The sequence below is a fragment of the Arachis ipaensis genome, chromosome B02 (assembly GCF_000816755.2).
Source record: "Arachis ipaensis cultivar K30076 chromosome B02, Araip1.1, whole genome shotgun sequence".
Taxonomy (NCBI): domain Eukaryota; kingdom Viridiplantae; phylum Streptophyta; class Magnoliopsida; order Fabales; family Fabaceae; genus Arachis; species Arachis ipaensis.
The window spans coordinates 83625287-83638333 of NC_029786.2; the positions used below are offsets into that span (position 1 = coordinate 83625287).

General features: G+C 32.3%; 1 protein-coding gene and 1 long non-coding RNA gene across 2 annotated transcripts in view; both read right to left on the minus strand.

Moving 5' to 3' along the window:
- LOC110267877 overlaps positions 1 to 1577 on the minus strand; it is a 13017-nt gene extending 11440 nt beyond the window's left edge. Inside the window, exon 1 of the long non-coding RNA XR_002355832.1 lies at positions 1163 to 1577. This is a non-coding gene — a long non-coding RNA (uncharacterized LOC110267877). The remainder of the gene's footprint in view (positions 1 to 1162) is intronic.
- LOC107627513 (B3 domain-containing protein At3g25182-like) lies at positions 2048 to 2977 on the minus strand. The gene has a single exon (XM_016330342.1). The coding sequence runs from the start codon at positions 2975 to 2977 to the stop codon at positions 2048 to 2050; it is 930 nt and encodes a 309-aa protein (XP_016185828.1).

A 13047-nucleotide genomic window follows, 5' to 3' on the forward strand; every position in this document is an offset into this window, starting at 1 on the left:
AAGTATAAGAAGTATAAGTATATATTGTTTTGTGATTTTTTAAAAGTATTATTGGTTGTTAACAAAAAAATTATAAAAAAATATATACTTAACGAAAAATCACCAATTTTTATATATAATAATATCTTATTTTTATAATCATGCTTGCAAAAAATTGTATCAAAATTCAATCTCTAAGGTATTTTTTTGAAAATATATATTTACTGTTGGGTATTGTTATTGTATTTTTAAATTATTTAAAGGCATTTTTGTCAATAGTAAAATTTGAGTGTATTTTTGTCAGCGTTTAAATAATTTGGGGGCCTTTTTAGTGGTTAACCCTAAAGAAAAAACAGAATAAATATCCTCTCAATTTACCATTTGTTCAAAAGACAGTGCGTTTTTTACAATTCGAAAATTTTTAATTAGTTTCTAACTTTTTAAATAATTGGTCTAAGCAATTCCTAATATTGATTTAAGCGGTTTCTGTAATAAGACCAGTAATAAGAACTATTTAGACTAATTATCAATTAGAAACTAGTTAAGGGATTTTCGAATGGTGAAAAGATACTTCATCCTTAAAACAAATGTTTAGAGACCTAAAGGACATTTACTCAAAAATATATAATGCTAAATAGCCTACAAAAGTAAAAAGCATGCAAGACCTTCTATTTCTGAACTACACCAGAGTTGTACAGTTGTACACCATTTGATGAGACAAATATGTTTATTCATAATAATATGAAAAAACTTTTTCACTGTCACAATATGTGCTTTCTTGAGACCAGGGTATTCCTCGGACCAGAATTGCAAATTGACTTGGATTTGGAGCTGACCCAATAATATGTCAGTAAGGTGCCTATATTCCTGATGAACACAAATAAATCCTGATATCAAAATAGTTTCTCTTTATACTATTATCTATTGTGTGTAAACCTGTCATACATAACTGGATAAGAATTCACAGTAAAGCATCTAGCGCAAGTCTCAGTTAGTTGTCTACTTTAGTTTTTCACAAAAAGAAACTGATATAAATGAAAAAGGATTAAGAACCCCCCATCCCCCAAAATCAAACAAATAAAGCAATAAAGCAATTAGTTAACAGTGATGGAGGACAGTGATGCATATCAAATAACACTATGGAGGAGAAAACAAATCAATAAAGCAATAGCAATTAGTTAACAGCAGTAGTTGGAAAAAAGAAATAGCTTCAAAATGAACGAGAAGAAATCAGCAAACTGAACAGATATTACTACAATTAAACTAACTTCACATAAAAAAAAACATGATAATTAGTTAATGCGGCCAATAACTTCCAACAACACAAGTACTAAAAAAGAAACTATTTAATTTTAACACTCAATATATTTGACTGGTTTTAGAAAAGTTGCTAGCAAAAGCTATGCAACCACCACAAATAACTCATTATTCTGTAGATATTTGAGGAGCAATAGCTTACACTTTGTGCTGCCTCTGCAGTTAATTTTCTATCAATTCTCTTACTTTATGCTTTCTTCTTGCCAGCTTCCATTTATTTCTTCTCTGCTACGCTTGTAACTTCATTTACTGCACTATATGTTTCTTTCAATTGTACTTTTCCATTGAATTCACTCTCAGTCATATACATTTAATCTTCCTCGAGGCCAATACTCTCTAATTAGTATTTTTTATAGTTTTATAATCAACACCCTTCCAGTGTTGACTAGTTACTATAAATTGCATTGTAAATAGGCTTGTTGCTTCATATTTAGTCAACGATGACTGATTTTGTAATGCCAATGTAGTTTGAGTGTATATATAACAGTACATTGAAAATGTAAAACAAATAAATTTTAGAATTAAAAAAAACATAAAAACAAGTAATTGATTGTTCCAACTGTAATAAAGACAATTTTATCAACCATTCCAGCCAAAAAGAAGAAAAAACTAACAAAATTCATTTGGGATCTATCTGACATAGTTCCCGCAATTAGCAAATTAGGCTAAAAATGATTACAGAAAAACGGAATTAAACAATAAATCAAAGTTTGACAATTGCCATGCATAATTTCTCGTCAACTCGGAATGATCAAACTTGAACAACATCATCCTTTTCTAGATTGTTAGCCTTTGCAACTTGGACCCAATTTGACCTCAGAATATAGGATATGCTTACTTTCTCTGACTCTGGGCCCTTGTGCATGAACCACTTAATCAAAGTCAACTCCGTGATTTTCAGAGACGGTTGGATCAATTTCACTTTTATTCCCTTTTTCTCCTCCAAACTTTCTAGTTCCGTGGAAAGCAAGAAATCTTTGTCCTTGACCTGTTGTGACGGCATCGAAAGCCGATTTTGTTGCGGATTCAAATCCGAGGAATAGAGAGTTTTTTCAATAAGCAGAGTGATCTTGCTGCCACTCATATCACTTATCAAGTTCTTGAAATTTTGTGGCAATTCAGAGGGTGCTTGGTTGACTGGTTTCTTTGATTCTTTCTTGCACCGAGAATCCACTGAGCTAACGGTCTTCTTGGAATTCTTGTTTGAAATCCGTTCTTGATCGGCACTGGGGCTGTTTCTTTCTTGGCTGACTGGTTTCTTTGTTTCTTTCTTGTTCCGTAAATCCATTGAGTTAATGGTCATCTTGGAAGCCTCCTTTGAAACCTGTTCTTGGTCGGCACTGGGGGTTGAATTCGCAGCACTGCTTGAAGTCTCTAAATTAACCCTCTCTAAGAAGTTCCCGGAGAGGTTAAATAGAATATCAACAACTTCAAGTTCATCATCGTTGAAATCATACTGCTTATTTTGAATAAAACAATCTGTTTTTGTTTTCTTGATATTCATCAACCTCTTCTCCTCCTCGTTAGCCCCTTCAAGACAGTGACCAAAGGCGTTTGCTGCCTTCCTCTTGCTTGAGAACGGCACCTCAACTGTTGAATCATCAGAATTCCTCTTGTTGGATGAAGAACGTAGTTTGCATTGTAACCATTGGCAGCGTAGTTTGGCTCTATGCGTTTCCATTCTTTTCTTTAGCAATGAAGAACGTAGTCTGCAATGAAGATTGAAGAGAACGGGAGTTGAGCACTGGTTTTGGAAAGTAGCGTTAATGTGTATACTTAATTCAATCAAGCACCTCTTCTTATATTATGTTACTTTGTTTGACAAATTAAAATTAAATCTTTCAATCAATCAGTATCTTCTGATTTTAAAAAAGATAAGATCCTCCACCAAAAGGCAAACCGAACCTAGCAACTTTGCTCTCTTGTCACAAATGGAGCCCAACAATGTCAAACAAACTCTTGAAGATCCATCATGGGTCAAGGCCATGCAAGAGGAGCTAGCTCAATTTGACAAGAATGAGGTTTGGACATTAGTACCTTATCCGGATGGTAAGAAGGTAACAGGTACTAAGTGGGTATTTAAGAATAAACTTGGCGAGGATGGACAAGTTGTTCGTAACAATTTGGCCTAGAAAATTCCAAAGCAATGGGCACTCCAATGCATCCTAACACAAAACTTGAAAAGGATGATGATGGCCAAGATGTGGATAAAACAAGGTATAGTGGAATGATAGGTTCACTCATGTACCTTACCTCCTCTAGACCGGATATTGTTCAAAGTGTGGGTGTATGCTCAAGATTTCAATCTCACCCAAAAGAATCCCATCTTACGGCTGTTAAACGCATCATTAGATACATTAAAGGAACTTGTGATTATGGCTTGTGGTATCCTAAATTTGATGAATTTTGTGCAGTAGGGCTTTGTGATGCAGATTATGCAGGAGATAGAGTGGATAGAAGAAGCACTTCCGGCATGTGTTGCTTCCTTGGAAGCTCACTCAACATGTGGTCAAGCAAGAAACAAGCCACAGTGGCTTTATCCACCGCTGAAGCAGAATACATTTCCGCATCTGCATGTTGCACTCAATTAATTTGGTTAAAAATATAATTGGAAGATTACAAATTAAAAATCAATAGTATACCCTTATTTTGTGATAATATGAGTGCTATAAACATTTCAAAAAATCCTGTTTTGCACTCAAGAACCAAGCACATTGAGATAAAGTATCATTTTATTAGGGAACATGTGCAAAAGGGTACTATTGATATTCAATTTGTAAAATCTGAAGACCAAATTGCTGATATTTTTACAAAACCCTTCTGTGAAGACAGATTCTGTACCTTAAAAAAAAGTTTGGGAATGTTTGATTTAAGCTTCATTGAAAATTTGTGAATATTTGACTCTGCTCAGTTTTTGCTCGTAGGTTTGGACGAGAAACAATAAATGGCAGAATGGAAGAGCTGTGGTCAAGGGGGAGGCAACGCAGAATTCAAATTTTATGGTCCCACCAAAATTCCTTGACCCCACCATGACAGTTTTGTTAGTTTCATTTCTTTTGAAAAATTAAATCAACAAAATCCCTTGGTTGTCTCATCAAATCTTGTTGGAAGAAGCATGTTGTCAAATCAAATCTTTCCCTCCAACTAATCCCTTGATTTAGGGAAACCTCTTTTCAGTTTTTGAAACCCCCTTGGATAATAACCACTCTCTTAATGGGTAATAACTTCTCTCATTCTCTTCCCAATTAAGCATTTAATGCTTCTCTAACCTCCCATCACTCACCTCACTATTCGGCCACCTTTTCCTCTCCAACTTCCCTCTCCATTGATCCTCTTCATTATGAAAAAGAAAACAGCCCCAAGGAAGAGTGAGAGAATTCGCCAATCTCAAAAACCTTCTACACCTCAATCACATACCCACATTCACATCTATTCCACCTTTTCCTCTTCTCTTTCACCCCCTTCCAAGCGAACCGAGACTATGAGGCACAAAGTTATTGCTAAAAAATCTTCTGGAAGAAGAAAGAGCGAGAAGGCGAAGGAGCCCAGCATTGAAGAAAAAGTAGAGGAGTCTCATACCTCACCTTCTCCATCATCGCCGAAAAGAACCACCCCACATGCATCCGGAAAGAGTTCCAAGAAGACGAAGGGTTTCGAGTTCCATGAGACCAGAGAACCCACGAACCATGGGTCAATGGAGTTCAAGAACAAGTTTCACAAATCACACTCACATTTCGATCCTTCCAGGTTCTCTACGTATGCTGCTTTTGAATTCCACAATGAAGTCCTGGAGAAACGGCATTTGTGTCTCTCTTACCTAGTGAATCTTAAATCTCTGGCCTCCAAAAGAATTGATTTACAACCCATGTTTGAAGGTCTAAAATGGTCACCTCTGCTTCATATTCATAAAATGGTATACCCAGGGCTGGTCAGACAGTTCTATGCAAATCTAAGGTTTATTGATGGTAGCCTTCACTCTTATGTGAAACGGGTTCAGATCATCCTGGATTCTGAAACAATCTCTTTTGCCCTTGGATACATTGATGAAGGGCCAAAGGTTTATATGAGTGATAAATGGGACTCACATGTAGGAGTTACATACAAGCAAGTGATTCATCAAATCTGTGAAAATTTGTCTGGCCTAGATGGAACTGTTCCGACTCATAAGGCTTTGGGTCCAACTAATTCTCTGCTGCACCGCATCATAACTCACATTCTCACTCCTCAAAGTGGTTCTCACAACAGGGTAACTGTATCTGATTGTCTCATAATATTTGCTTTAGTTACTTCAACTTCTATTTCATTTAGCTATATTATGATTCGTCACATGTGGGAGTCTGTGAAAAGTACAAAAAAGGCCAATCTACTTTATGGAATATTTCTTACATGTATTTTTAGTACTTTAAGGTAGATTTAACCAATGAGGATGTAGAGAACCGGGTTTCCATGATCAGAGCAGGCGGAGCTGCAAAAAGGGGAAAGAAATCAATAGCATCTGATGATGACCTTGAAGGCCGCCCAGAATCCTCAAAGACGACTGGTTCCCTCAGAGAAATTCTCACAGAATTCACCAATATGTCCGATCTCATGGTTCAATTTCACAAGTCTGCTCGCAAACTTGCTTATGAGAATGAATTGGCATGGAAGAAATGCCAAGAGAGGGTCAGTCTAATGTTGGAAAGTCTTGAAAAAGAAGCTGGCAGTGATGGCGCCAAGGAGGAACCTGATTTTAATCTCTTTGATGATTAACTCTCTGGCTACTATTTGATATTGGCACAATTTGGCTCAATTAGCTCTTTTGTTTTTTGTTAGGGTTGCAATTGACAATAGCTACCTAGGTGATACTTTGATGACACCGTTTGGTTATGTTTTGGACTGTTATATTGCATATTCTGTTTTCTATAACAATGTTTTGTGCAGGTGCCCCCATGATGACAAAAGGGGGAGGAATTTAAGGTTCCAAAATTGAAATTGGAACGAAAACAGGGGCTGAAAAACAGGGGAACAGGGGTTGAAATTTTCAAATTGAAAATTCATGATCACCCTTGTTCAAAGAATGCATGTTGATATTGCATTCGCTATGGTTGTTGCTTAACCTGCATTTGGTTTATCATGATTAGTTAATTCTCATTTGGCATTTATAATTATGTTTGATGTATTAAGATGCCTAGCTGTTAACATATCAGTGATAAACTTATTTTTGGCCGTTTTTAAATTGTGTAATGTATGAAAACTGCCCTGTTTTGATCATGTGAACTTCAAATTTTTTTTCATCACTTTGTTTAGCTCTGATATACTAACAGGAAAAGTTTGAAAAATAATTGGATAGCTTTTTGTTTGTATGAAAAAGGTTGAGCAGTAAATCAGTTTATGATATCAAATGAGTTTTGATTATCAAATAAAACTGCTCATAAATCAAGCATTTAGCATCATAAAATATGCTAAATAACATTGTTACTTGAAGCTTGATTTAAAAATGTTACAGGTTGGGTGCTTCTCTTGGTAACATAAGCATACATCAAGGGGGAGCAATGTGACATTTTGAAAGGGGGAGAAAATTCAATCTACAAAGGGAGTATTCTTTACTCAATCTTTTTCCCATTTCAATTTTAATAATGTTTGTCATCAAGGGGGAGATTGATGAGTTTGGAAAACTCTTAATTAATATTTGTGATGACTAAATATTATTTAAAATAATTAACTGCAAAAAATTAATAATCTGATTTGATTAAATAATTTTTTGTTGCAGGTTTTAATATTGGGCCGAAAAATGAGTTTCTGGCTTAAGCCCAATAACCAGCCTTGATACATGTTTTATACTAAGTGGCTGAAATTTTAAATTAATGGGCCAAGCTCAATGTTGATTACAACCAAGCCCATGGTTAATTTTTTATGAGAACCTTCTATTCCGAAACAAATCTCATCAAGAAAGCAAATGTTAACTAAATGGGCCAGTTTTAATCTCAATGTTACAAGCCCAAACCCTTGGTGATAAATGGTTCCTATCTTGATCTGAAATAAAAAAAAAAAGGAAAGCAAATTGCTTCCAACGGAACCAAGCCTTTAACCATGTGATGGATTTCAAAATCTATTACATTGTTAATTAATACATGGGGAATATGAGAGAGAAAAATTCAGCTGAGTTGATTGATGGCTATTATGACCAACACGCCACTCTAAGCAAGGGAAGTAAAAGCAAGCTACTCTCAAATTAATTTGTTTAACCACTTTGTATTGCTTTTCTTCAGATTTCTTTCTTTCTCTCATCTCTTTCTTCTTCTTCCTTCGGTCCTTGTCCAGGAAACTATGGACGCTATGCTCATCAACCAAGAAAAGGAAGAAGTTGCATGCATCAAGACCATCAAGCTAATGATGGCAAGAAAACATACTAAAATAAAAATGAGCTGTGGCTGAGATATTCACTATATTTGGTTAGATTTGGTGATGTATCTTGAGCCTCTCATGCTCAAAAATGGACGTTGAAGATTCGGCCAGCATGGAGGAGATTCTTGAAGCATGGCTTGTCTTTGATTCTGTTTAACCACCACAGGGAGTAGCTAGAGTGGCGAAGTGATGGTTGAGGCAGAAATTGAAGCAGATGAAGTCATTATCATCATGAAGCATCAAGGGCCAGAAATCCATCTTGGAGAGCAAGCCAAAAATGGAGAGCTCGGATTGATGAAGGGTGATGATCAAGAAAGGTCCAGAGGTAATTGCATGTTGGGTTTTACATGGTTATCTCTTCTCTCTCTATGTGGCCGAACCGGTTCTGTTTGTTGAAGGAGGAAGTAGTTGGTTCGGTTTTGGCTTCAATAAGTGGAGGCTCTCCTCTTCTATAATAAGGGTGGACAGCCACTGTTTAAAGCAAGGAGAAAATTTGAGAGTGCAAGGCACAGTGTTCTCAGAGCTACCTGAGCTAACAGTTTTCTCTTCTCCTTTAAAGTATTCTGTTTTGTAATTTTCTGTTTAATTTTGTCATGTCTTGAGTCTCATGGAAAAAGGCAAACAAGTGAGGTTTGTAATGAAAAAGCCATAGAGCGGAAAAAGGCAGAGAGTGCAAAATTAAAAGAAAAAGCCATAGATGTCTTAGAGTTCCTTTGTTCATCTATGTTGTGTTTCATGATTCTGTGGGAATCCCCTTGTAAGTTGGGTTAGCACTTTACAAGTTGTAATCAGATTGATTATAGTGAAATTCCATCATTGTTGTGATGGAGACTGGATGTAGGCTGCACTGCACTTAGCAGCTGAACCAGGATATATCTGGGTGTAATTTTTTCTCTTCTCTACTCCATTTCTGTTTTCTACTACACAAGAGCAAAAACCAGAATTATCTCGTGCCAAGTGACGAGACAAAAAGAAAAGTCTCGTGGCTAGGGACGAGACAAAACAAAAAGTCTCGTGTGCAGTGAAGAGATAAAAAGAGTACAATCCTCCAGAATTAGTCTGACAAGTCAGCAAGTGTTATCAAGCAAAAACGAGGACTTAAGATTCAACCCTCCTTCTCTTAAGCCACTGAAACCATCACTGTAGAACAAAGGAAAAGAAAACAGAATTTGATCCATTTTTTTGGCCAATTAAGTGAACTGCATCTTCTTCTATTATCATTGTTCTTATAGTTTGTTATTATCGCAATTGTGGAAACCTGTTGTGTTTATCAACACTTGTGTTTATCGCAATTGTTCTTATAGAGAAGGATTTATCCTATCTTTAATTCTTGAAGATGGAAGTGTTGGTTTTGGTGAGGTTGGTATCACTCTGAAATTATATCATCTTTCATATCCAGTTTTAAATGTTCAAATCTTAAGCACATAGAGAAATAGACATGGTATTAAGGTTACTTGTAAAGGGATTTTGTTTGAGGGTATGCTTAAGTAGTATTGGCATGAATAGTATTAGATTTCTGCATCGACTAGAGATAAGGTGTATAAGTGTTTTGGAAACCCCTTAAGCTAGCTTTTGGGTTTGAGTTAGTCTTTTTACTTATCAGCTATCAAATTTATATTTAAGAAGAACTACTTTATTGGCAATGAGGTTGCTGAGTTAAGAAATGATTATTGGTATAGATAATGACAAATATTTATTGGGTTAAAAGTCTAAATTAGTGCTAATAGATTTATTAGTGGTGCAGGTCCAATACTTCATCTCTCAGTCCAAATCTTGTTGTCTCAGCATAATAGCATACTTTCAATACACCAAATTAAGGCCTCAACCCAATGAAAGAGCCTAGCAAATCCTCACTTTCAAATCCTAATTTCACTAACCCTCACCTAACACACACGGATACACACCCACACACTCACTTTCACACAGAAAAAAGAAAGAAAGGGAAGATCAGAGAGAGAAGAAAAGAAAAACAATACAAATTGGTATCTTTTAAATATTATTTTTTATTCAATTTTTAAAGAAAAGAGAATAAAAAACAAGTAATTTCTCTAATTTTTTTAAACAACTAATACGTAGAAGTGAATATTTAAATTAATTAAATAGATAATAAATCTTTAAAAATGTTGAATAAAGACTGAAAGTTAAAAGATAACTAACATTTTTTTTAATAATAAACTTTTAAAAAAGTTGAATAAAGACTAAAAGTTAAAGAAACAACTAGCATTTTTCATTAAAAAAAGATGAACAAAATTCAATATTCTCTTGTAGGATATATAGAGTACGATTTTATTTTCTGATCCACAGGTTTCATAAGCCATTTAAAGAACCTTAAACATGTTGCCTATTGGCATTTGGGACAGCCCATAGAAAGGGACCAACAATTATTCTTTTCGTGCTTCATTCCCAACCGAGTGATCAACCTATGTGCTTCCTTTCTTATTGTTTTGCTTTTGCTTCTCATAAGTGCGCTTGCAAGGTTGCAACTTTGGGTTTGGCATCTTACAGTCACAAGGATTGGATCACATCAATTTTAGAGATTATATTCCTCACTTTTACCTAATTATGATAACTAGCACAAATTATAATTGCTTAAATTGCATAAACATCATATTTTAAAGTAATGAATTTAATTTTAATACATTTTCAATGTAAAATAATAGTTATTTTATTTCTTTGGTGTTTATCATTTGTATATTAAATTTATCAAATTTATTAATTTCTATATTTTTAAATTAAATATTAACAATTTTTTGGCAAATTATACACCAAATTTTTATGCACTATAATAAACATATAAAATAATATGTACATTCAATTATTGTCTTCAAAGTATATAAGGTTGCGTTTGTTTACAGAGACAGGACACTGAGACAGGGATACTGAGACACAAAATCATGTTTGGCAGAGAAAACATAGACAGAGACAATGTGTCCAGAGACACTGAATTAGTGTATTTTGTGTCCATCCTAACAGGAAGTACACGGAGACACTAATAAGGAACACAACTTATTTTTTTCATTATTCTTGTTAATTTTTCATAATTATATTTTTTATTGTTATATTTTTCATCTCAAATTTTTTAATGGAAAAAAATGAGAATAAATTGAATTTTCATAATTTGTTCTAGTTTATCACCAAACAGAATACAAGGACACAAAATTTTATGTTTCTCTTCATCAATGTCTTGTCTTATCCTATTCTCAGTATGTTGTCCTGTCCTATTCTTAAAAACAAACGCAGCCTAAGAGTACATAGAAATAAGTTCTATTTTTATTGAAAAAATAATGATTTTTTAAATTTATAATAAAAAAATCCTTATTATGACTTATTTCCGTATATGATATATCTGTGTATTTCTGGAGATGATGATAATAATTGCCATTGCCGTTAACAATGTTGAAAAAGTCATAGTTGTTATCTGTATATTTTTGTGTACTCCTACGTATATTTTTGGAGACTATGACAATGGCTTAAAAATTTTAATTTCGTTAGTTTTAGAGAGAATTGGGGTGAAATTTGCCTAGAAATTTGACGAACTCTATAAAATTAATAAAGTTCTCCGGAGTCAGCAAACTCTATAAAAAATATTTAGCCGAGAGATTTGGCGAACTCACCCTAAATAAAAAAAATTTATTTAGATATATTTTTAAAGAATAGAAGTAAAATAGTTTAATAGGGTCAATTTTTTTAAAAATAAATTTATCCAAAATAATTTTTCTCTTCAAATTGTTATCGTACCCTTTTAATATACCTTAGGTACCTACATAATATATAATGTCAATTGAAGTCTAAACTTAAGCTGCAATATTACCTTTAACGAGAGAAGTTTATTATTAAAAAAAAAATTTGTCCATCAGTTACGTTGATTAAAAAGGTTCCACATATTTTTCACAGCAATTTTATTATGGGTTTTCTATTGAATGTAAATTATTCATGCGAATTTCTTTTTATATTTTGGATATACTTTTAAAAGAATAAAAGTAAAATAGTTTAATAGGACAATATTTCTTTTAAAAAAAATAAACAGAATGATTTTTTTACCAATATATCAGGATTCATTATTTTACATATAATATTCATTCATCTAAGTTCATTCATGAAGTACCTTATAAAAATTGTATTTAAGTATTTTTTTTAATCTTATAACCATTTTATATTTTAGGATTCAAAATTTTGTATATTTATTTTTATTCAAGATTTATTTTTATGTTTTATTTTAGTTCTATTAATAAAAAAATATTATCATTAGTTTTAATTTTTAATTTTTAGGATAAATAAAAAGATGAGTTTTTTTTATAAATTAGATGATTGAAAACTATTAATTATAGAAAAACTTAAGTCTATTTTTTACTATAAAAATATATATAATTCACTCTTAAATATAATTTAAATAAATATATATTTATTTAATTTTTAAAATTTTATATTAATTATTAAAATCATGATATAATGAATGTACTCTTATAAAAAATAAAAATGACTTCGTAACTATTTTTTTTTCTTAGAAGGAAACATGACTCAATAATTATAAAGTCTAATTTAAACATGTAGATAAGTAAAATAAGTAATAAAAAATAGACATAAAATTAAACTTTTTTGTTAAATTTAACATTATCCTTTTCTAGAGCCATCTATTCTTTTATCCTTATTTTTATGCTTTATTTTAATTTTATTAAACCAAAAAATATTAATGTCATTTAATTTTAATTTTCAACTTTTATCATAAATGACAATATGTGACTTTGTATGCATTAGATAATAAAAATACTCATAATAGAAAAAAAAATTATTTTTAAAGTAGTATTCACTTCTTGAGTGTAATAATTATGAACTAATACACGGAAATAACTAATTGCGATTGAAGAGAAGATAGAAAGAGAAAAAAAAATCTAGGAAGTGGAAGGAAGAGAGAACAAGCTAACATAATGGTATCTTAAATTTTGTCTTAAAATGATAAAATATAACTTAACAAGCAAGTATGAAAAATAAGTATTTATATAATAGTTATACATTTAGATATCTAAATCAAATAAGAAAATAATTCTTTTAATAAATTTTTAACAACTCAAAAGTTAATACAATGTATATGTATGGATCAAAGTGATAAACAAAAATGAGAGTTGCGATAATTGTACAGTGGTAATTGATTGATGTTGGGTTAATAGAAGAAAAAAATAAAGAAGAAGAATAAAAGAAGGCAACATAATTATAAGAAAAAATGATAAAATGTACAATAAAATTAATATGATGGGATGATATAATCAAAATAAAAATTAATCATTTTAAAATAATAATAAAATTTTAAAAATAATTAAAGATGTTCAATATAAATTTTTATTTATTAGAATTATGTATAAAAAAAAAAGC